The sequence below is a fragment of the Thamnophis sirtalis genome, unplaced genomic scaffold (genome assembly GCF_051295495.1).
Source record: "Thamnophis sirtalis isolate CommonGarterSnake01/CBP01778 unplaced genomic scaffold, rThaSir2_p1.2 scaffold_3, whole genome shotgun sequence".
Lineage (NCBI taxonomy): Eukaryota > Metazoa > Chordata > Lepidosauria > Squamata > Natricidae > Thamnophis > Thamnophis sirtalis.
The window spans coordinates 31059530-31083387 of record NW_028261383.1 but is presented as its reverse complement, the minus strand read 5'-3'; the positions used below and the strand labels follow the sequence as shown (position 1 = coordinate 31083387).

General features: G+C 42.5%; 1 protein-coding gene across 2 annotated transcripts in view; it reads left to right on the top strand.

Moving 5' to 3' along the window:
* The first annotated feature begins 3861 nt into the window (after window positions 1–3861).
* The window catches only part of CCHCR1 (coiled-coil alpha-helical rod protein 1), a 28239-nt gene continuing 8242 nt past the window's right edge, over window positions 3862–23858 (top strand). The window contains exons 1-11 of one of the 2 annotated variants that reach the window (XM_087708510.1): window positions 3862–3900; window positions 6110–6196; window positions 8429–8636; window positions 9903–10407; window positions 11726–11868; window positions 13310–13430; window positions 14117–14227; window positions 15697–15846; window positions 16477–16587; window positions 18468–18574; window positions 21967–22079. In XM_087708510.1, coding sequence (XP_087564636.1) covers window positions 3894–3900; window positions 6110–6196; window positions 8429–8636; window positions 9903–10407; window positions 11726–11868; window positions 13310–13430; window positions 14117–14227; window positions 15697–15846; window positions 16477–16587; window positions 18468–18574; window positions 21967–22079 — 1663 coding nt within the window. In that variant the 5' untranslated portion in view covers window positions 3862–3893. Of the gene's footprint in view, window positions 3901–3929; window positions 4045–6109; window positions 6197–8428; window positions 8637–9902; window positions 10408–11725; window positions 11869–13309; window positions 13431–14116; window positions 14228–15696; window positions 15847–16476; window positions 16588–18467; window positions 18575–21966; window positions 22080–23858 lie in introns of those variants that run through there. The other variant, XM_014073265.2, reaches the window with a different exon arrangement.

Here is a 23858-nt window from a genome sequence, read left to right as displayed (position 1 = left end):
TCCCCCAGAGCTACTTACAACCTGTTTTCAGCTACAACAGCTGCACACACACACTCACAAACCACAGTCATGTGATCTCATTTTGGACACTTGGCAAGCAACCTTTATAGTTGTTTTCAGCTTCCCACAGTCACGTGACCACAATTTGTGATACACCCCCCCCACCCCCCCGGGTTCCAGTGTTTACTTCTGGTTTCTGGCAAAAAAATGCCCATTAGGGAAAACTGATTAACAACCATGGTGTTTGGTTAGTGACCACCGTAAAATATTTCAAAAAATCTGATCTGGTCACATACTGTCTCAATTTATGACTGCAACAACTTACCATTCATTTCCAGGCTTAATAGCGATTGTAAGTCAAGGATTACTTGTAAAAGAATGATCCAATTGCCCCAGGAAGATAACAAACATCAGAACCCTAAAATTTGCAATCTTGAATCAGAATGGGCAATCTGAGGTTAGCGGCAATAGACTTAATAAATAAGGCTTGAAATTTCATATTGGTTTGATCATTCCACCTAAGGTTTTGGGCTATTGGCTGCTGTCCCAAATGGTCACAGATGAAAGAGCTGTTCAGAACATTCATTCAAACAGTAGACGAATATACAGCAGAAGTGGCTGGCTACCATGATAAGTTGATGCACTTCTCCCAAAAGGAACAGGAATTACAAGAAGGGATAAATGCCGTGAATCAGAAGATCATCCAGACGCAAGTCCAATGCAATGAGCTACTTACTTTCCAAGGGAATGTTCTGTTAAAGCAATCCTGGGTCAGAAAATGCCTTGCGCTGCTGGACGTACTGGCAGGCAAGGTTCATGTAGCCACAGTCATGTCTCAACATGCTTGTTTCCCTGAGTTTCTGGTGGACATCTTAGGGGACATTGTACATGTGATGGGTGAGAAGGGTGGGGAAGCATTCGTTCAGAATCAGAAAATCCAGGATTCAGTTCTGGAAATAAAGAAAGCAGTGAAGACTCTGAAAAGCAGAGTAGGAAAGAGCACATTGCAGGATTATTAATGTTTCCATGACCTCCTCCTTCATGTTAACATGACTATGTACAGGTCGTCCTCAATTTATGACCAGTTGCTTAACAGCTAAAGTCATGACCGATCTCCCCAACAGCTACTTACAACTCAGATTGGAAGTTCTGATGGCTGCCCCTCCCCTCAGTCAAATGACTCCATTTTAAGTGCTCACTATCCTGCGGCCACATGAACATGTTTTGCAGTGATTTTAACAGAAACCGGCATTTACTTCTGATTTTCAGCAAAATCGGCCCATAGTAAACCATTAGGCAAGTTCCATTATAGCATTATAGCAATAGCAATAGCACTTAGTATTATATACCACTTCACAGTGATTTACAGTCCTCGCTAAGCAGTTTGCAGATTCAGCATATTGTTCCCAACAATCTGGGTCCTCATTTTATCAACCACGGAAGGACGGAAGGCTGAGTCAACCTTGAGCCGGTCAGGATCGAACTCCTGGCAGTTGGTAGAATTAGATTTCAATACCGCATTCTAGCCACTGCGCCACCACGGCTCTGATTGGTCATAACTCAAGGACTATCTTCATTGTATTTACCAATTCCTTATAAGATGCCAACATGAAACTAAATACTGAAATGACATACAAATTTTGTTATGCCGCCCAGTGGCAAAGCTTTTCCCACCTATTTGCTTTGCAGCCATGTTGAAGTACAACTTCTAGATAGGTTATCCAGGTCCTATTGTAGTTCAGCATGAATATTTTTCTAGAAGGTGCTTCCAAGATGAGAGTTTTATTATACAAGTATCCTGTGTCTTTGTCAAGAAGGTGGATGCTACAATCTTCAATTCGGAAAGCTCTTGTGTTTTCTGGTCCCTTTTGCCTTTTTTTCTTCCAAGAAAAGACTTGTTCCCAGGCGAGAAATGTAGAATGAGTGCAGTGTGTCTTTGTATTCATAGCCCACAGAGCCATCCATGTTCTAATTCATTTCCCCCAATCTTCTCCTTTCTGACCAAGTGTTTTTGGAAACGCTAGTCCAATACTTCTGGACTTCCAGATGCCTATTCTAATAAAAATATTATAGTTTGTACTTTTGATAACCCAAATGTGACTGAATGCTTGCATTTACACGTTTATTTGCATTCCTCTGAACACTGAAAAGCAGTCTTCATGTATTTGTTGAAATCTGCTTGTACAACAATAAATGTGTTGGTTTTGAAGATGTCAAGGCTACTTGATGGAAGTACTGAGGCTTTGAAAAATACCAGATTTTCAGTGATAAGATCTGTCTTGCTTTATGAATGTATATCCCTCTGCCACGCCTGTAACCTATCGACCCAAGTATCTCTAGATGCAACTCCAACATTCCTTCAAGAGAGGAATGGTCCCACATTTGGAAAATATTAAATAATTTGACAGATGACTGAAGGTGCCATCCCAGACTCCTTTCACTAAAACCCTTAAAAGAGTGTTTTTCCCCTCAGCAGACAAAACAGTACCTACTAAGGAGGGAAGAGAAAAGAGATTCTCCATCAATAGCAGTTATGTTTCAAACTTGGCAACTTTAAAATGTGTGGTCTTCACCTCCAACAATTCCCTGGCTTAAAGCTGCCAAGTTTGAAAAACATTACTTTGTCCTTTTCTGAATGAATAGCGGCACCAGCAGCCCTTAAAAGGAAAGGTGACTGCAGAGGAGCATGGTTTGGAAATAAAAGATAATTCAGTTTATTAGATAAACTGCTTGATCATTCATGCAATGCTAGATGACATAAATCATTTAAGAAAGCATTCTTTTATTCTACCTGAAGGACTGGAAGAAGATGTATTACACAGCTGGCTGTATTTAAAGTGAAAAAATAGGCATTCTAGATTATGAGTTTGTTGACCTCATCAAATGCCAAAGATGATCTTAGTTACAATTATGATGACTCTTTTATCAAACTTCACATTACTTTCGTCAAATGATACCGAACAAAACTGAATAAATGTCAAAATACCATAATGGATGAATAACTCAGATTCTTAGCAACAGAAGTGTAATACTGCATTGCTAGTCGTGTGCTGTTTTTTTGCAATGCAACAATATGCCCGCTGTCTATCCTGGACCTATGCATGCCAGGTGATAGGAGGCAGAATTACAACAACAATAAGGAAGGTAAAAAAAGCAATAAAATGCATTTCAGGAATGATATTTTCTCCTTTGGCAAAACTCTTCCACTTACAGCTCAACTTTTTCCTAATGAAATCAAACAAACTCAAGAGTCCGTTTAGATTACAAATAGATTACAACTAGACAAACTATATTTGGATTCGGGGATTAATTTCTGTTTAGTCTTAAAAAAAAAAGCTTGGCAACTTTAAAGCTTGTGGACTTCAACTCCCAGAATTCCCTACACAGCCAGCTGCCTCAGGATTTCTGGGAGTTGAAGTCCACACGAATTTAAGTGGCCAAGGATGAGAAATATTGGTTTAAAAGAGAATTCACCGTTTTGGATCAGAACCATGGAAGCGGTCGTTTTAATATAAGGTTCTCTTATTGGATGGAATCAGTCCACTACTTTTATTGAAGTCTATTTTAGCGCCCTCATCGTTTATATTGCTCTTCCCCGTTTTCATTGGCTTAGCGCTCACGGATGGGCGGAGCTAGTGCTTCCTCTCTTGGCAACCGAAGCTTCCCCACCCCCAAAAAAATTCCAATCCGGCCCGCGCCAGTACGCGCATGAGCAGTTTGAGAGCCTCCATCTGTTGACCGAACGTTAGGGACCGTTGCTAAAGGTTCGAAAGGGGCGGGGGCGGAGACGTGGGGGGGGGGCATATTGGAACGAGGAACTAACCAATGAAAAAACGGGAGGACCCTGGGGAGCCGGGGTTCCAGCATCGCACAGCCAATCAGAAAGCTCGCGGATGCTGGGTGAGTTGAAACGTTGGAGAGGTGTGTACACTGGTTTAAGGGCGGACGTTGCCTTGAGTCGCCAGTTTTTGTTTTTTATTTGGGTTTACGTTAAGAGCTGTGGGACAAAAATTGGAATTGAACCAAAGGAAGCTCCATGCGCAGGTAGCTATGAAATGTACAGTAATATAGCCAGGAGAAGTACATTACAACTTAATTGTGGGGTATTGGGGCTGTCTGAATCGCCAATACTGGTTAAGGGAATCGTCATCACTGGAGGTTTTTAAAGAAGAGACTGGACAAACGCTTGCCTGAAATGGTCTCTTGCTTGAGCAGGGGGCTGGACTAGAAGACCTCTAAGGTCCCTTCCAGCTCCATTGATTGATTGATTGATTGGTTACTTTAGCGATACGGTTTATGCTGGATTTGCCAACCAGGAAATTAGACCAGAAGTATATACATTTCTCTGAACCCAAAGCACTCATTGCATGGAATGAGGTGAATGATGTTTTATCAGATTGTTTTAAACAACTGATAAGATTCAGAAAGTTTAAAAATCCAATAAATAAATAAAAAAACATCCTGGGGTGGCCCGTGTAGGAACTGTAACTGAGAATCATGTGGCTAAAAGTAAAACCATCTTCCCCAATGTGGAGACTGCAGGTTCCAGTCATGTGGAATCCCAGGTTGGTTGCATAGCCTAAAAAGCATCTGAGATGGTAAGATTGGTGAGGCTTTGGTTTAGAGCAGTGTTTCTCAACCTTAGCATGTTTACGTTTGTGGACTTGAATTCCCAGAATTCCTCAGTCAGCATGGTGGCTAAGTAAAGCAGCTAAGGTTGCGAAACACTGGTTTAGAGTCTTTTCAATTTTTAAGATGTTTGGACTTCAACTTCCAGAATTCCCCAGTCAGGACACTCAAATCTGTTTGTTATCCTTCTTGGATAATGTATTGATCTCCCCCAGTGTTTGTCTACAAGCAATAATAACTCAATCAGAAATAAACTGGAATTAATCCAAACAAATTTGAGTATTTTTTGTGGGGTAAGGGGGAATGAACTCAGTGTTTCAGGTTGAGGCTTTTATCAGCTGAAACTGATTTGGTAGTGCCAGACTTTCCTTGACTGTTAGATCTTCCTTTCCTTAAAGATCTAACTGATCTTCAAACAGTGATGCATCATAAGGTTTCCTGCAAAATTGAATGTTGCAATGTTTGCTATATATAAAGTATATGGTATATGTGAAATATATGTGACATGTATGTATGTGTGTACATATGTATCTATGTACACACAAACATACACACTGCATGTAATTTTCAGTAAGGTAGCAGAAAAAATATTTATAGGATTATTTGGGTGAGGAATGATTTGTCTGTTTTTAAATAGTTATACTGACTTCCTGTAGATTTCCAGATAAAATACTGTTTGAAGCATTGACTATCATCTTAAACACCTAAATTAGGTTAATTTTACCAAAGAGAAGACCATTTTTATATAATCTCCGCTGCTCATTGCAATAATAGGAAAGTATGCTGTTTCTCTATGTCACTGTTTCTTAAACTTTTTTTTCAGGATTCCTTCCCATTTTTAAAATTATGGAGAACCCCAAAAGAGCATTTATTTGTATGGGTTGTATTTATTGATATTTACTATATTAAAAATTAAAATTGATGCACTCACTGCCATTACCGCTTCTCACAACTGTTTGATAAGATTTTAATATTGTACTATCTTTCAACATAGGCTGGCAAATAATTTTGATTTCATGGACCAATGATAGGATCTTGGGGAATCCCAGGGATGCCAAGATCACCCTTTAGGAAAGACTGTTTTATGTAATCCTTCTCAGGTAGTAGACTTAGCTGGAAAGATACTCCTGAGTGCCATCAACTCATCAGATTGTGACTTGTGATCAGTCTTCTGTCATTGGACAGCCATTTGGTGTAGGGTCTCCTGCTTGAGCAAAAGGGTTTGACTAGAAGTCCTCCAAGGTCCTTTCCAACTCTGTTATTCTCAGTCATTGCCTTTATGGTTATGGGGCATTTTTCCTTAATCAGGAGTCTAGCTTCTTTTAGAGTCCCACAAAAAAGCCTTCAATTGTAATAGATATAATTAATTTTCACATGAATGTGTTTGATTCGATAGTGAAATTTTGTTTTAATAATGTGCTTAAATAGTCATGAGTAGAATTGAAATTTTTATTACTCAATGTATTTGTATATTTTGAAGGACCTTGGAGTGAGACCATGGACAAGAGGAAAGATTCAGGCAAGCACCTGGACCCCCCTGCTGTATTCCAGACTACAAGGCCAACTGGTAAAAGAATCAGCAAATTCCTTCTTAGAGATAACCTAGCCATACAGTTATTGCTACGGTTGCAACTTCTAAGCTAGCCTTTCTAATGCATTATGTGTGTTCTGTAGAAATCTACCTGAAATCCACTAAGAACAAAGTAAATTTTCCAGATTATTTCCTGAGAGTATTCACAAAGAGCATAACTTGCTAATTGTTAAATTATGACACTGATCCATTTCTGGTTGGAGCATAAAATATTACCTATAAAGCCGTTACAGAACCAGTTATAGTTGTTGAGGCACCAGTCTAAAAAACAGGAGTCTGGGAATTCTAGTCCTCCTTTAGGCACAAAGCCAGCTGAGTAATCTTCAGCCAGTCACTGCCTCTCAGCCCCAGGAAGCAGGCAAACAACTACTGAAATCTTAGCAATAGCTCTTAGACTTATATGCCGCTTCACAGTGCTTTACAGCCCTCTCTAAGTGGTTTACAGAGTCAGCCTATTGGACTTACTTGGACTTAATCTTCGTAAATGTCAACGTCCATAAGGCAGTGACCGTTGCATTGTGAAGGCCAGGGGCAGGACGTCACGGATTACAGCACGCCATTGATTCCGATTTAGGGCGGCTTGTTGGGCATCGGTTATTGAAAAATGGAGTGGTTGAAGATCGTGGGCCACTTGGGATATCCACGTTTTCTTTGGGGCATTTCGTGCGATTTTCCACCCATTCGGGCGCAGTGAGTTAATCGATCGGTAAGGTAATCGGCTATTGTCCATACGGCAAACGTGTCCAAACCACCTAAGTCATTGTCTTCTTAGGTAAAGTTCGATTGTAGTTTGGCTTTTACACAGCTGCAATACCGTTTCTTTTTTCCACCGGTCCCGTAGAGTTATGTGCAGAATGTTGCGCAGGCATCTTAGCTGGAATCGCTCTAATAGGTTCAGGTCGCTTTTAAGTAAAGTCCACGATTCCGAGCCGTACAGTAAGATTGTGCGGATGGAAGCATTAAATATCCTCATCTTAGTCGCAATCGTCACGTCATTTTGGCTCCACAGGCACTTCCTTAAAGAGGCGAATGCAGCTGTAGCATTGCCAATGCGGCTTTTGATGTCATTTGTAGCCACTACACGTTGGCTGTCGATGATCGACCCCAAATATTTAAACGTGTCTACTCTTTCGATAGGGTTGCCTTCGAGGTGCAGTTGAGCTGGTTGAGTGCCCGTGAAAATGAATTTGGTTTTTTCACCATTTATCACCAGGCCGAGCTTGTTAGCATTTGCTTGTAATGCATCCAGGGTATTTTGGGCGGTTTGGGCTGTTTCAGCAAAGAAGACGATGTCATCAGCATACACCAAGTCTGTGAGAGACAGCTGAGCCCCGATTTGAACGCCTGGTGTGTCAGCTTATTGCCCTCAACAACCTGGGTCCTCGTTTTACCCACCTCGGAAGGATGGAAGGCTAAGTCAACCCTGAACCTGTTGAGATTTGAACTGCTAAACTGCTGGCAGCCGGTGATCAGCAGAAGTAGCTTGCAGTACTGCACTCTAACCACTTGCCAAGAAACGTGTACAGGCAGTCACCAGAAGTCAATATTATCTTGAAGATGTGTCTGTCTATGTGTACGTATGCATGTATACACAGACACGCACACCTCATACCCTTTCAGAAAACAGTCCTATAATCTCATTGGTGCTCTCTGACCTCTGAGGATTTCTGATACGGTGTGAGAAATTGATCAGGTGGCCAGAAGAGCAAAGAGATATTTGTTTTTCCATTTCTTCCTGGGTTCTTTTCGCCAAATAATTTTTTCCCCTTAGTTTGCAAAGGGAGCAACAGGCATACTTAAACCAGCACAACAGATGTCGGTGTAAAACTAAAGATCCCCATTTGGTGTTTTCATTAACAACTAATGGTTTTCTATCTGGTGAGAGCCTGGTTTAGCAATAGTAATAACACTTAGACATATACTGCTTCACAGTGTTTTACCAGCCCCCTCTAAGCGGTTTACAGAGTCAGCCTCTTGCCCCCAACAATCTGGGTCCTCATTTTACCCACCTTGGGTAAAGGATGGAAGACTGAGTCAACCTTGAGCCTGGTGAGATTTGAATTGCCAAATTGCAGGCAGCTGGTAGTCAGCAAAAGTAGCCTGCAGTTCTGCATTCTAACCACTGCACCACCGTGGCTCATTATAGCATTATATATCCAAATAGAAAATCATGATCTAGGTGTTTTCTGTGTTTTCCCCCCATCTTAGGATTTAGAGAATTGATCCCACCGTCACATTTTCAGAGCCAATCAGCACCACCTCCAACAGTGTCTACTACTGGGGTCTTGGGGGCCACAGCTTACCCTAACTGGGAGGAGGTTGCTGAACTCCAACGCGAGAATTTGCGTTTGAAAGACGAACTCCAAAGATGGAATACAAAAATAGATACGACAGAAGACCCAAAAGATAAAACCAGGTGAACAATTCTGTGTCTTACTCATTTTCTCTGAACTTTTTAAATTCTGTGTGAGCTGGGAGAGGAAACTATTAGAAGAAAGTTGCTTTGAACCGTTTCTTAGCTGAACCATTGAGAGCGGCACCTTTTAGATTCATTTTTCTCTACTTTTGTTCTGTTTTCTTTGGACACTATGCAGGTAATCCTCCACTTATAACCACAATAAAGCCCAAAATTTCCATTGTTAGGGCAGCTGTTAAGTGAAGTTTCATCCACTTTATGACCTTTCTTCTCACAGTTGTTAAGTGAATCCCTGCAGTTAAATCAGTAACATAGTTGTTAAGTGAATCTGGCTTCTCCATTGACTTTGCTTGTGAGAAGGACATAAAAAGTGATCACATGACCCCCAGGACACTGCAACTGTCATAAGTACATGCCAGTTGCCAATCGTCTGCACTTTAATCATGTGACCACGGGGATGGTGCCGTGGTTGTAAGTGTGAAAAAAATGATTGTAAGTCACTTTTTTCAGTGCCATCGTAACTTTGAACGGTCATTAAACAGTGATAAGTTGAGGACTACCTGTATGGCAGATCAACCCACTTATGGTCTCCTTGACACATGGCTTTTAGCGGGGAAATATGCATTCTGTTGTTTCTGTTATTAAGTGAGCAGTTCTTAGAATTGTCCTTCCTAATGTAGATGCCCTTCAGATTGTATGGACATCAAATACCAGGATTCACATCGATAGCTATGCCGGCTGGGCAGTTCTGTGAACTGAAGCTCACAAATCTGGAAGGTTGCAATCAGGATGGGGAAGTCTGCCTAGAGCAGGCGTGTCAAACTCAAGGCCTGTGGGCCGGCTCCAGCTCCAGGATGCTTAGATCTGGCCCATGGGGCCACCCTGGAAACAGCAAAGGCCTTGAGAAGAGAAGGGGAAGGAGGGAGGAGGGATGGAAGGAAGGAAGGAAGGAAGGAAGGAAGGAAAGGAAGGAAGGAAGGAAGGAAGGAAGGAAGGAAGGAAGGAAGGAAGGAAGGAAGGAAGGAAGGAAGGAAGGAAGATAGATTATACTGGGAGGGAGGGTGTGAGGGAAGTCCTGCCTTAGTACTTGGCCAACACAGGTGCCCCTGACATGAGTGACGTTGAGCTGGCCATGCCCGGCCACACACCCCAAGTCAAACACAACCTGATATGGCCCTCAATGAAATTGAGTTTGACACCCCTGGCCTAGAGCATTCTCTCTTGAGATAGGAGAACGTCCTGACATCTTCTTCTCTTCTATCCAAGGTCCTTGGATAGGTTGTCCGAGCCTTCAAATGTGACCCTGGCAATGTCTCAACAGGCTGAAATCATCTCCCATCAGCTCCACGAGATCCAGCGCTTGGAGTCAGAAGTTAGCGCCTTTCGAGTTTCCTCCGCCCAACAGGAGGCAACCATAGCTGCTCGGGAAAATACCCTGTCCAATCTCCAAGGAGAACTAACTTTCCTCAAAGGCCAGAACCTTACTGAAGTTGCTATCCTGAAGACCGAACTGGAAGAAGTCAGGAAAAGCAGCCAGCAAGAGAAAGAGGCCCTGAGGAATGAATTAGAAGAGCTCAGGAAACAAAGTCAGTTAAAAGCAGATTCCCTGAGGGAGGAACTGGAGTCGGCCAAAGAAAGGAGCAACCATGAAATCACCATGGCACAGGGAGAGCTGCAGCAGATGAGGGAAGAGCGAGAGGTGGAGCGGAGGAGGCAGGAGGCCATGGTTCAAGAATGCCAACAGTTAGTGCTGAAAGATTACCAAACACAGGTAACTGCATAATGAAAAATAGCAATAGCATTTAGATTTACATACCACTTCACAGCCCTCTCTAAGCGGTTTATAGAGTCAGCATATTACTCAGTGATGGGTTTCAAAAATTGTTTGAACCTACTCTGTGGGTGTGGCCTCCTTTGTGGGAGTGGCTTGCCACCCATGTGACCGGATGGGAGTGGCTTGTCGCCCATGTGACCGGATATGAAGATGCCGACGACACTTGTCAGAACCTCCTTAAATTACCTCACACTCAGCACTGGCATGCATAAGAATATGGTGTAAACTTGTTTTTTAAAAGGCATCTTTGGTTTGCGTTAAAACAACTTCAACACACACAATGTTCTGATTGCACCACAAACGCAGTAGTCATCCTTACCTTTCACAGAGGCATTGAGTTTTATAAATATGACCATGATAGTGTAGAATAATCATATCCAAGGACCAGTGGTGGGTTTCAAAAAATTTTGGAACCTCTTCTGTAGATCTGGCCTGCTTTCCGGTTCCACTGGTGGAACCTCTTCTAACCGGTTTGGTAGATTTGACGAACCGGTTCTACCGAATAGGTGCAAACTGGTAGGAACCCACCTCTGATATTTCCCCGCCCCCCAATAATCTGGGTCCTCATTTTACCGACCATGGAAGGATGGAAGACTGAATCAACACTGAGCCTTGCCAGGATTGAACTCCTGGCAGTGGGCAGAACCAGCTTGCAGTACTGCATTGTAACCATGGTTCTCATCAAATCATGTTGAGAAACTATGCCTTTTGTTTTTTTTAGAAAAGGCATAGAATAAAGTAAGTTGCAAAGCTCTCTGGAAAAGAGGGAGGGCAGGTAGTCCTCAACTTACAACAGTTCAGTTAGTGGCAGTTCAAAGTTACAGCGGCACTGGGAAAAAAATGACTTAAGACCGTTTCCCCACACTTAACAACCGTTACAGCATCAACAGTGATCAAGATTCAGTCTCGTGATCAAAATTCAGACGCTTGGCAACCGACTCATATTTATGACGATTGCAGTATCCCAGGGTCATGTGGATGACCTTTTGTGACCTTCTGACAAGCAAAAGTCAACAGGGAAGCCAGATTCACCTAATATCTGTGTTACTAACTTAACAACTGCAGTGATTCACTTAACCACTGTGGCAAGACAGGTAGCAAAATGGGGCAAAAGTCCCTTCACGACTGCCTCGCTTAGCAACAGAAATTTTGGACTCCATTGTAGCCGTAAGTCGAGGACCACCTGTAATTTCAAATAGAGTAATCGAGGTGAGCCTATGTACCAAGTCTCCAGCATCTCTTTTTCCTTTCACAGTTGGATAAGCTGTCTGAAGCCTACGAAGCTGAAGCGACTTCCTTGAAGCGTCAGATATGCGCATTCCAGCAGGATTTGGAAGCTCAGCGAAAGGAAGCCAGCCAGTTAAGGGAGAAAAGAGATACACTCCAGAACCAACTCAGGTTGATTTATTTTTCTTCACTCCCCCTCTTCCCACCTCTCCCTTCCCTGGTCCAGGGATTTTATTCAAGGTAGTCCCAGTGTTGTGGCCCACTGGCAGCCAGCGGAGCTGACAGCAGAGTCAGACAGTGAGGAGGTTGGGGAGGAACATGGGCCCGTCCTGGGGTTTGAGGAAAACTCAGACGAGGGCTCTGTGTCGGAGGCAGAGAGGGAGCTAGATAGCAGTGAGGCAGAAGAACAGCTGGAGCCTGTTTAGAGGTTTATTCAACTTGTATGCCACCCTATTCCCGAGGGACTCAGGGCGGCTAACAAACCTGGAGGGAAGGGACATCATACAGAAGGGAAAGAAAAAGACAGACAACAATACAAAACGGTTTAAAAAGGTCTCAACAAGCACTCCAGTTCGAGGGGGGATGGAACTCAGCAGCCCCAGGCCTGCTGGAACAGCCAGGTCTTAATGGCGATACGGAAAGCCTGAAGGGTGGTGAGGGTCCGAGTCTCCACGGGGAGATCGTTCCAGAGGGCCGGAGCAGCCACAGAGAAGGCCCTCCTCTGGGTGGTTGACAGTCGGCATTGGCCGGTTGATGGAATTCGGAGGAGGCCTAGTCTGTGTGATCTAACGGGTCTTTGGGAGGTAATCGGCAGAAGGCGGTCTCTCAAGTACCCAGGTCCAATACCATGTAGGGCTTTGTAAGTGACGACTAGCACCTTGAAGCATATCCAGAGACCAATAGGCAGCCAGTGCAGCTCGCGGAGGATAGGTGTAACGTGGGTGTACCGAGGTACACCCACAATCGCTCGTGCGGCTGCATTCTGGACGAGCTGAAGTCTCCAAACACTCTTCAAGGGCTGTCCCATGTAAAGCGCATTGCAGTAGTCCAGTCTTGAGGTCACAAGGGCATGAGTGACTGTTGTGAGAGCCTCCCGGTTCAGGTAGGGACGCAATTGGTGCACCAGGCGAACCTGGGCAAATGCCCCCCTGGTGGACAAATGGTGGTCTAAAGTCAGCTGTGGGTTGACATGCACAGAGCTGCCAGAAGACAGGAACAACTAAGAAAGCAGGATCAACTTAAGAGAAAAGCTACACCTTGGAGGTGAGTGGCCCCTCCCATAGGAAACAAAAGAGGAGCAAACGGGGAGGGGGCTTTTGCAGGAAATATTTCATTTATTCGGTACGGAAAGTTCTGTTTGTGATTCTAAGAGACTCTGTGGCAAGTTTTGCTTTGCTCTGTGTTTGGAAACTAGTTATCTGGCAGTGCTCTAAACGAGATAAGGTCCGTGTGGATAAACATTGCTCTGGAAGACTGTTTGTTAGAGCCTTGCTGACTGTGAATGAAAGGAATTCACAGTCGTGTAAATAAAAGAGCTTTTATCGGGACCAAGACTTTGCTTCTTGCTTTCAAAGCAAGCCTGGGTCAGAACAGCCTGGTTTCTTTCTTCCAGTGTGACTGAGGCAGAACTGGCTTCCCAGAATGCTTTGGTGCTGCAGTTTAAGACCTACGTGGGGGAGCAAAAGTCAAGTAAACCTGGTTTTGAACAGGAGCGGCTGATAAATCGAATACAGGTGAGACTCTAAGCAGGGCTGCTGGTTTGGTCCTCTGACCCATCCAGTCTAGCAGTCTGCTCTTTCGACCATCTCCATTCGGAAGCCCATTAGTCAACCAGCAGATGGCCTTCATGTCAGCCCTGAAGCCATTTTCCCCTGGCACCTTCAGGGCTGCCACAGCGGAGATGAGTAGAGATGTGCGAACTGGAGGGGGGAGGTAGAGATAGCTAGGGGATTATAGCCAAAATGAAATTCTTTCCTCTGAGAACCAAGGACGTTCCCACCAGGAGCAAGGAGGTGGGATCTGGGACCAACTGACCCTTGGACTGTGAACAAATTGGACCACATGATGGATGGCATCGGCAGGCGAAAGCGAATGTTACTTTTAATTAATGGGTAAATCCAAGGAGGGTTTAGAGTCGGGTTTCCCCAGACGTGCCAATATGTCATGCCTAATAAATCTATACTTTGAGGAATATGCCTGCCTTGGAGTTTTGATTCCGTTGGGTGTGTTAACTGGAACCCTGACACTTCGAAGGCAGTCTCACTTCCATTAAAGCTAATTATCATAACATTCCATGCCGGTGGCTGTGTGTGAAAATTGGTCAAAAGTCACTTTTTTCAGTGTCATCGTAACTTTGAACGGTCACTAAATGGATTGTAGAGTTGAGGACTACCTGGGCACCTTTTTCTTTTTGTTTCAGCAACTTGAGGATGAGAAGGAGGCTCTGAAAATGACAGCTGAACTTCTGCAAGTTCGGGTGGCTTCGTTAGGCGATATCTTGAGTCTGCAGGAGACCGAGCTTGATAAAAAGGTGATTTCATTTGAGTGCTTTAGAAAGTTTGGATGTCTTATCTAATTGGGGTTTGGACTATAATGATCCATATAACATTTCTGTAATACCAGTACTTGTAAAGGAATATAAAACCCTACACAATGTAAGATCTGGATACCGGACTGCAGGGTTGTCAAACTGGATATCTTTGAGGGCTGGATCAGCATTGTAGTTCTCTTCCAGTTGGGGTGTGTGTGGAGGAGACGGGATGGACTTCTGCAACACCCTGCCAGCCATGATCTAAGCACCCTGTGGGCTGGATCTGGCCCGTGGGCCTTTAGTTTGACATCCCTGCTCTAAGTTTACCGAGTCACCATGTTGCTCCCAACAATCTGGGTCCTCATTTTATTGACCTCGGAAGGATGGAAGGCTGAATCAACCTTGAGCCTGGTAAGGATTGAACCCCTGCCAGTGGGCAGAGTTAGCCTGCAATACTGCATTCGAACCACTGCGCCACCAAGGCTCCTTCTAGCCCCGTGATGGCGAACCTATGGCACATGTGCCACAGGTGGCACGCGGAGACCTGCCAGCCGGCACATGAACCCCAGCTGAGCTCCACCAAGCATACGCCTCCGACCAGCTGATTTTCCAATCTCTGCAAAACACTATACAAGCCATCGATATATATCCAACAGGAACAGGAAGTGCCTCACAGGAGCGAGGCAGGAAAATGCATCACTGAACAATGGAGATGAATGCTCGAGAGGAATAAAGCTGCATACAAGGCTGACATAACTCCTATAACAGCATAGGCATGCGCGAGCGTGTATGCCTCCGCACCCCATTTTTGGTCCCTGGAGGCTTCAGGGAGGCCTGGTAGGCCCAAAATGGGGCACGGGTGGCAGGGTGGGTGGGAGTGTGCATTGTATTATGGGTGTGGGCATGTGTGCATGTGCGTGCGTGCATTTTTGCCACATGAGAACAAAAAGGTTAGCCATCACTGTTCTAGCCTGATGCCTTTTCCACTGCACCAAACAGGCCCTCCTGTCATGTTTACCTTGTAAGAAAACATACGTAAACAATTAAGGATTCTTGCCAACAGTGCTGGAGACAGACTTGCAACTCATTTTTTTAATTACGCACATTTTTAAATGTAAAAAGTCAGATGGGATGGTGAGAGCCTGGCAGGATCTAAGAGTAATATCCATTTTCATATTTGTCTCTGGGTACCATACTGTGAATCCTGGTCTTGGTTATCGAAACATAAAAAAGTTGGAGGAAGGGATGTAGCCCTGGTGAAATTGAGGGATTCCCAGGGGCTTTCATATCTTGATAGTTTTCGAGTTTTGCGAGTGGAAGCTTTTTCTTGCATCTGAAAAGTCTAGCATTTCTGAGAACAAGACTTTGGCTTTTTCCATTTGTGTGTCCTTCCTGATATCTGCAATCATTCCGAGTAGAAAGGGATGATAAGTATGTTGGAGGTCTGATTTTGTGTTTTATCTTCACAGGTGCATCTCCAGGACCCATTCCAGTCTGAGTCATCTCAAAAACTTCAGTGCCTGCTGACCAGATGGCGGGAGAAAGTATTTTCTCTCCTGGTGCAGCTGAAGTCTCAGGAGCTGAGCCATAGGGATGATACTAAACTTTTGCAGAAGAAGGTATGGTCATGAAGAAGGACTGGGGGCTTGAGAACACACAGAAAATACCAGCTGTTGTGCATTTTACAAATGGGAACTCCTCAATTTATCAGGCTCTGTAGTTAGAAAGCAGTACTGCAGGCTAACACTGCTCACTGCCAGCAGTTTGATCCAAATGGGGCTTAAGGTTGAGTCAGCCTTTCATCCTTCCAAGGTGGGTAAAATGAGGACCCAGATTCTTTGGGGGCAATATGCTGATTCTGTAAACTGCTTAGAGAGGATTGTAAAGCACTGTGAAGCAGCATATAAGTCTAAGTGCTATTCTTTTAAAAACTGTAAGCCCCCCAGAGTCTTTTTGGAGTTGGCAGCCTTGAAACCCAAGAAATAAGAGACAGTTTAATGTAGTGGTTAAAGTGCTGGCCTAAAAACCAGGAGACTGTGAGTTCTAGCCCCACCTTAGACATGAAAGCTGACTGGGTGAATTTGTGCCAGTCTTTCTCTCTCAGCCCAACCCATCTCTGAGGTTGGTTTGGTGTGGGGAAAATAAAAGGAAGAAAGAACATTATGTATGCTCACTGTCTTGAGTTACTTATAAAGCAATAAAGATGGGATAAAAATATAATAAATAAGTAGCTAATTCACTGTCCCCAGGTGAAAGAACTGGAAGAAGAAGTGGCCTCTAGAGAACAGAAAGCCGCGCTGTTGCTACACAGTCTTGAGGACAAAACTGCTGAAGCTGATATGGAAAGAGTAAGAAACAAGGTAATTATTCTCGCACAACCCCTCTTGAAACAGAAAGATATGTGACTACAGTGACTCCCGCTGTATTATTTGGAAATGGTTGTCCCTGAAGTGACCGATAATAGTCGGCAATTGATGGAAGAAAATCAAAGGAGGAGAATTAGCTGTATTTTAGGAGAAATTTTCTCAGTGGAAAGTGTAACCACTGTAGAGAAGGAGCATGGCTTTATTTTTGATTAAGTGCATTAAGTCTACTTATTCTCTAATATCCCCTTGGATAACTAGAGTTTGTGCATTAAAATACTATTGTATTTTTGATTGAACTGTCTATTTTCCTACAGAGGAGGGTGTTCTGAAAGCTAAGTTGTTTCTCCCATTCACTGTAATGTGGCCAAACTAAAAAGTTTATAACAATATCTAGAATGAGAAAAAGTAGTCTCTCTCTATCCTAGTTATCTTCTGCCTTCCTCTAAAGTTGGGGCTTTTTTTTTTTGCAAATCTCTATATAATCTATTTATCCTAGATTTATTAGAGCCATGGTGGCTCAGTGGTTAGAATGCAACGTTGCAACACTGCTCACTGCCAGGAGTTCGATCCTGACTGGCTTAAGGTTGAGTCAGCCTTCCATCCTTCCGTGGTCAGTAAAATGAGGACCCAGATTGTTGGGGGACAATATGCCAGCTTAGAGAGGGCTGTAAAATCACTGAAGCGGTATATAAGTGCTATTGCTATTATTTGAGCAACATGCTGACTGGCCTTAGTGGATTAATCTATTACAGCCAACCACCTGCTTTCATTATCTGGATGTAAGGAGATATACAAACAAAGAGGTGTCTTCTGTGGATCTGAAGTGACTTACAGGGATCACTTGGGACCCCCAAGTGCACACAGGATGGGCAGATGCCAAGGCATGATAGTTTGTGCATCATAGATGAAGAATGGAAGGGCATTTTCTTGTTAATTCAAAGTATCAGGAAAGCCAGGAGTTGGTTTTCTTGACAGCATAAGACTGGAGCAGTTCAATTCTCACCTTTACCTATTATCGATAGCTCAGCACCATTTTGGATCTTTCATTTAAAAAAGAGATTCTAAAATGAACATGCAGCTTCTCATCCTGGTGCTTTCTGCATTCTTGTGAGAGGTGGCCATTTTCTTCCCTCAGAATTTCACCTCTGATGTTCTTCCCCGCCAAAACAGAGAATAGCAGTCCCTGAATAAAGAAATTGCTGTGCCAAGAGGTAACCTCTGTATACTTTTTATTGCTATCTGCCTAGGGAGAAGGTGTTGGGAATTATTGGTAGCCATCCAAAGATGGGAAGTAAATAATAGCAATAGCAGTTAGACTTATATACTGCTTCATAGGGCCTTCAGCCCTCTCTAAGTGGTTTACAGAGTCAGCATATTGCCTCCAACAACAATCCAGGTCCTCATTTTACCCACCTCGGAAGGATGGAAGGCTGAGTCAACCCTGAGCCGGTGAGATTTGAACAGCTGGACTGCAGAACTGCAGTCAGCTGAAGTAGCCTGCAGTGCTGCATTTAACCACTGCGCCACCTCGGTCCTTGATCTAGCAATAGCATTTAGACTTATAGACCGCTTCACAGTGCTTTACAGTCCCCGCTAAGCAGTGTACAGAGTCAGCGTATTGCCTCCAACAATCCGGGTCCTGGTTTTATACTGGCCTTGGAAGGCTGAGTCAACCTTGAGGTGATCAGGCAGCTGTTTCCACTGGCACATCCAGAAACACAGTTAAAATTGGAACTTAGAATGGGAAAGATAGTTATTTAACCCCAAAATAGGGCTCCGCAATAGCATTAAGAGTTTCTACCTTAAATATTCTGAAGAGACCACAAGAATTAATTTTCCGGCCTATTCAACAAAGAACCTTCCTTTTCTTACAGACTCTGCAAGCAGAGATGATGCGCTCCAACGAGCAAATGCATGGTTTTCAACAGAGGGCAGAGGCTGGTGAAAAAGCCCTTCGGGAACTGGCTGACTTTGTCAGCAGGTAATGGGGAAGAATGGATTCTGGGCTTTTTCATCAAACACTGAGTCAGTTTGTATAGGTAGTCCTCGACTTACAATGGTTCATTTAGGGGAACTTAATTCTCATAAAAGAATTCACACAGGGGAGGGACCATATAAATGCCTGGAGTGTGGAAAGGGTTTTCCTCGGAAAAGAGATCTTATTGATCATAAAAGGGTTCACACAGGAGTGAAACCATATAAATGCACAGAGTGGAAAGAGCTTCAACGTTACAACGGCACTGGAAAAAGTGACTTACGACCGTTTTCCCATTGAAGACCATTGCAGCATCCCCATAGTCACGTGATCAAAATTCAGATGCTTGGCCATGGACTTGTATTTATGACCATTGCAGTGTCCCAGGGTTCATGGGATCACCATTTGCTGCAAAGTAATCGGAGGAGCCAAATTCACTTAATAACCTGTCACCAATGTAACTGCTGCAATGATTCATTTAACAATGGTGACAAGAAAAGTCATAAAATGGGGCAAAATCCACTTAAATGTCGGTCTCACTCAGCAACATGAATTTTGGCCTCGATTGTAGTTGTAAGCCAAGGACTAGCTGTAATGTTTTGCTGGCTTTCTCAGCTACATTTGTCTCTGCTGTAGAGTGCCTTGCACACACAGTCTCACTTTTATCCTGATGTTTTTGTTATTGCAAATAACAAAAAGGAGACCTCGCATAAGTCACTTGAGATCCTAGAGGAAAGGCACAATATACATCTAATCACAGATTAGCTGTCTTCAGTGGCGCCTCTTTCATTTGTGAGATATTTTGTTGGACAACAACAAACAGTGCAGAATCCACTGTGATACATATATATACATACATACATACATACATACATACATACATACATACATACATACAAACATACATTTATTTTTCTTTAATATATATAAGTGCTTAGTAAACAGTGTATTGCCTGGGTCACTTTACTTATACATAATAATAGTGATGATAATAATATTTACTTATACATAGTAATAATCTTTCAATTTCTAATTTCTACACTCTATTATCTAATCATTGAAATCCCATTTTGAGAAATATTCTGTATCTTCTTTATCTTTTATCTTTAATGTTAACTTATTTCTGCACAATCTAGTATTTTTTAAATTACTTTTTCATCTGTAGGAGTTTCCTCATTTTTCCAATGCTGTGCAAATACAATTCTCGCTGCTATCAAGACATGTAGTATTAAATATATATTCCCTTTGTCATATTTTTCTGGTAATTATAACTAACAAAAATATTTCTGGCTTTAAATCAACATATTGCTTTGTGCCACTATGTTTTTTAGTCCCTTTGTTTTTTGGTTCTCTCCCCTCTTAATTATAAGAAAAGCTATCTAGGATCACGGAGCTGACTCATCTACTCTAGTTTTCTGTGTCAATATTGACCAGCCAAGTATATCTGGAATATTTACAAGCACGCCACGGACTGGAAGGCCTAGCCCTTTCCTCTTGTTGCATCATACAAATGGTATTTAAAGTATGGAGATGGTATCAGTAGCATAATCATTCATGAATTTGTCCAGTCTTTTAAAAATAATCCATGTTAGTAAAGTAATCTACGTTGACATCAGCACATTCCACAATTTAACTATTTGTTGCGAAAATAATTGCTTCTGATCTAAAGTGATCCTGACTATCTCTGAATTTAGTTTCAGTGGATTATTTAAAAACCTAGAATTGCGAGAGGGAAGTGTTCCTAACTTACATTTTCTGTATCTTGAATGATTTTATGTCTTCAGTCCCGTATCCACATTAAAAAAACTAATCACTGTAGTTTTTCATTGGAGTATGATAGTCCTTGACTTACAACCGTAATTGAGTCCAAAACTGTGGCTAAACAAGACAGTTGTTAAATGAATTTTGCCACATTTTATGATCTTGTTTGGCACAACTGTTAAGTGAATCGCTGCAGTGTTCCAATATCTGAGGGGCTGTCCCAGAGAGGAGGAGATCAAGCTATTTTCCAAAGCACCTGAAGGCCAGTCGAGGAATAATGGATAGAAACTGAACCAGAAGAGATTCAACCTGGAAATAAGAAATTTTCTGACAGTGAGAACAATTAACCAATGGATCAGAAGTTGCCTTCAGAATTGTGGGAGCTTTATCGCTGGAAGCTTTCAAGAAAAGATTCTACTGTTATCTGTCAGAAATAGTGTAGGGTCTGCTTGGGTGGGGGTTGGACTAGATGACCTACAAGGTCCCTTCCAATTCTATTAATCTGTTAAATAACATGATTGTTAAGTGAATCTGGCTTCTGCATTGACTTTGCTTGTCAGAAGGTCAAAAAAGGGGATCACACGACTCTGAGACACTGCAACTGTCATAAATACATGCATGATGGGGATCCTGCAATGGCCATGTCAGAACTAATCATAAGTCACTTTGTTCAGAGCGGTTGTAACTTCTAACAGTCACCAAAAGAATGGTTGTAAGTGAGGACTATCCTAGCAACTATTTTTGCTTGCTCTTTTTACATCTTTTTCAGCTCTGCAATATCCTTTTTGAGGTACTGACAGAATTGGTCCAGTATCTATAATCATGATGCCGAACCAATCGTTTGTGTGCCCGAAGTAGCACATGGAGCCATGTTGCTTGGCATGTGCGGCGACACCCGTTCCTCTTTTGGGTTTCTGATGGGCATGCACACGCAACAATCAGCTGGCCTTTGTACGTGTGGCAGTGCCAGAAACCAGGAGAGTTGGTCTTCCGTTTTCCAGCATGAGCATTTGCGCTGGCCAGCTGATCTGCGCATGCACATGTGTAGCAATAACCAGAAGACTGTGCCGGAAAGTGAAAGTTCATTTTCTGGTATGCGCATGCTCCCTTGGCAGCTCCTCTTCCTGTTCACAGCCCAGATGGGCACTTGGTGCTGAAATGGGTTCACCATCACTGCTCTATAGGATGCTCTGTTTATTGCCACCTAAGCTGGAAATTTACATTTAGTTTTAGGAGGTTGTAAAAACCTGAAGCCTTGAAAGGCTCAAATTCCTCATCTGGATGATTGTCACCATTGGTGTGACGTCTCCTGCATCCTGTAATAATTCAATCACTGAATATATCCTAGGGAAAATTAGCAACATTAGAATAAAACGAAAGTGTAAAAAGAATTCATTGCCCTACATCCACATCTGTTTATCTGCTGAAGAAGGACAACTGGTTAGGAAATCAATAATTAGATTGTTCTTTACAAGACATTCCCAGGTAATTAGACATTCTGTTTTGTGAAAGTTAATTGATTTTAATCACAGATAATACTGGTTTAGAGCCTTGGTATATTACAAACCCTCTACTTTCCAAATTAGAGATCCCAAACATCTTGAAAAGTTTTGAAACTCAAACCAATTGCTTTTTAGGCTGAAGCAGCAGCTGATGGGGCAAGAAGAGAGGTGGAAGGCAGCTTTGTTACGGCTTCTGGGCCTGGGAAATAGGGTCAGTTTTGCAACTAAGAGAGTTGATACCATCCAAGGTAAGCTATGGAGCAATCTGGGCATTATTGAACTTCACTGTAATCTTGTCTGGCATGTTTTTCCCCATTTGTTTATTCAATTTCTAGAGCCGCTCATCTTGATTCAATTAATTTTTTATACCAGGGATGGGGAACCATGGCCCTTTTATAACTGGTGGATTTCAACTCCCAGTGTTCCTGAGACATTATATTACAGGAAGGAATATAATAGTGTAATGTTATGAGGAGGAGCCATGGCCCTTTTATGACTGGTGGACTTCAATTCCCAGAATTCTTGAGGCAGCCCTGCTGGCTTCCTATAATATAATGGCTCAAGAATTCTGGGAGTTGAAGTCCCCCTGTCCTAAAAGGGCCATGATTCCCCACCCTTGCTTTATACCATTAAACCATTACAGGTAAGTCAATTGTGTTACGGCCACAATTGAGCCCAAAATTTATGTGGCTGAGTGAAACATTTAAGGGAGTTCTCCCCATTTTGAGGCTTATCTTGCCACAGGGGTTAAGTGAATCATTGCAATTGTTAAGTTGGTAACACAGTTGTTAAGTGAATCTGGATTCCACATTGACTTTGCTCTTCAGAAGGTTACAAAAGGTGACCCCCAGGACACTACGACGGTCATAAATATGAACTAGTTGCCAAGCGTCCAATTTTTGATCACATGACCATGGGGATGCTACGATTGTGAGTGTGAAAAATGGTCATAAGTCCCTTTTTTCCCCCAGTGTCCCTGTAACCTTGAACAGCCACTAAATGAACTGTTGAAAGCCGAGAACTACCTGTATGTTACTTCCCATACAACAAGAAAAAGCAATTCAGCTGTGGTTTTACAAAACGTTTGTTTTGAATTACTGTTTTCAAGTAAGCTTCCTGCTCTTCTGGTGGGTGTTATTTTTAGAAATTTGCCGCTATTGTCTGTTGAAGGCACTGAGATGGAAATTCTAAATATTTCTCTTGGCTTATTGCAATACAAATACTAATTCAAATAAAGGAAATTCCCTCTGGGCTTTGTTTTGTTACAATAATACCAAGTATTGCAACATGTGTCACAGAGAAGTTCAGAGCTTCTTCTCTCACAACGGAGTTCAAGGCATGAGATAAAACTTTAAAGCTGATTTCAGTGGAGTATTATAAAAAAGCATCGTAAGCATGAATATTTAAACAGTGGGTCCAATTAGCAAGTACGTTGGTGGGCTCTCATTCATTTTACTGTGCTGAGGCAAAAATATGAATTTGGATTCCAGTATACATAGACAATCTTAATATTAAACATTTCTTTTTGCTGTCTGGTCTGGCAAAGTCATTAAAGAGCAGAGAAACCTGAGTTCTAGTCTTACCTTTATTGGTTATTTTGGATCACTCATTTCCTCTTAGCATGTAGGAAGAAGGCAGTGGTAAACCTCTTCCAAAAATGTAGCCTAGAATATTGCATGGGCTTATCCTTGCAATTACCCAAAGTCAAGTTTGACTTGCACAATTAAATATGTATAAATATATGTGTATCCTGCTGCAATGTAACTACGGTCGGTAGTAGTAATATAGTACTTGTAAATTGTAAAAAATTTTTTTAAAAACATTTGTGATGTGTTCTAAAAGAACATCAACAAGGAAGAAAAAAAATAAGATAATGAAATTTAAAAAAACATACAGGGACAAAAGTAAGAAATAGTTATGGTGCATTGTGTAAGTTAAAGATCTCTAGAATAGGTTTGGTGGACTACACCTTAACAATGGTGTGAAATAAGTGCAAATAGAAATATTACCTTCTTCATTAAGCTGTA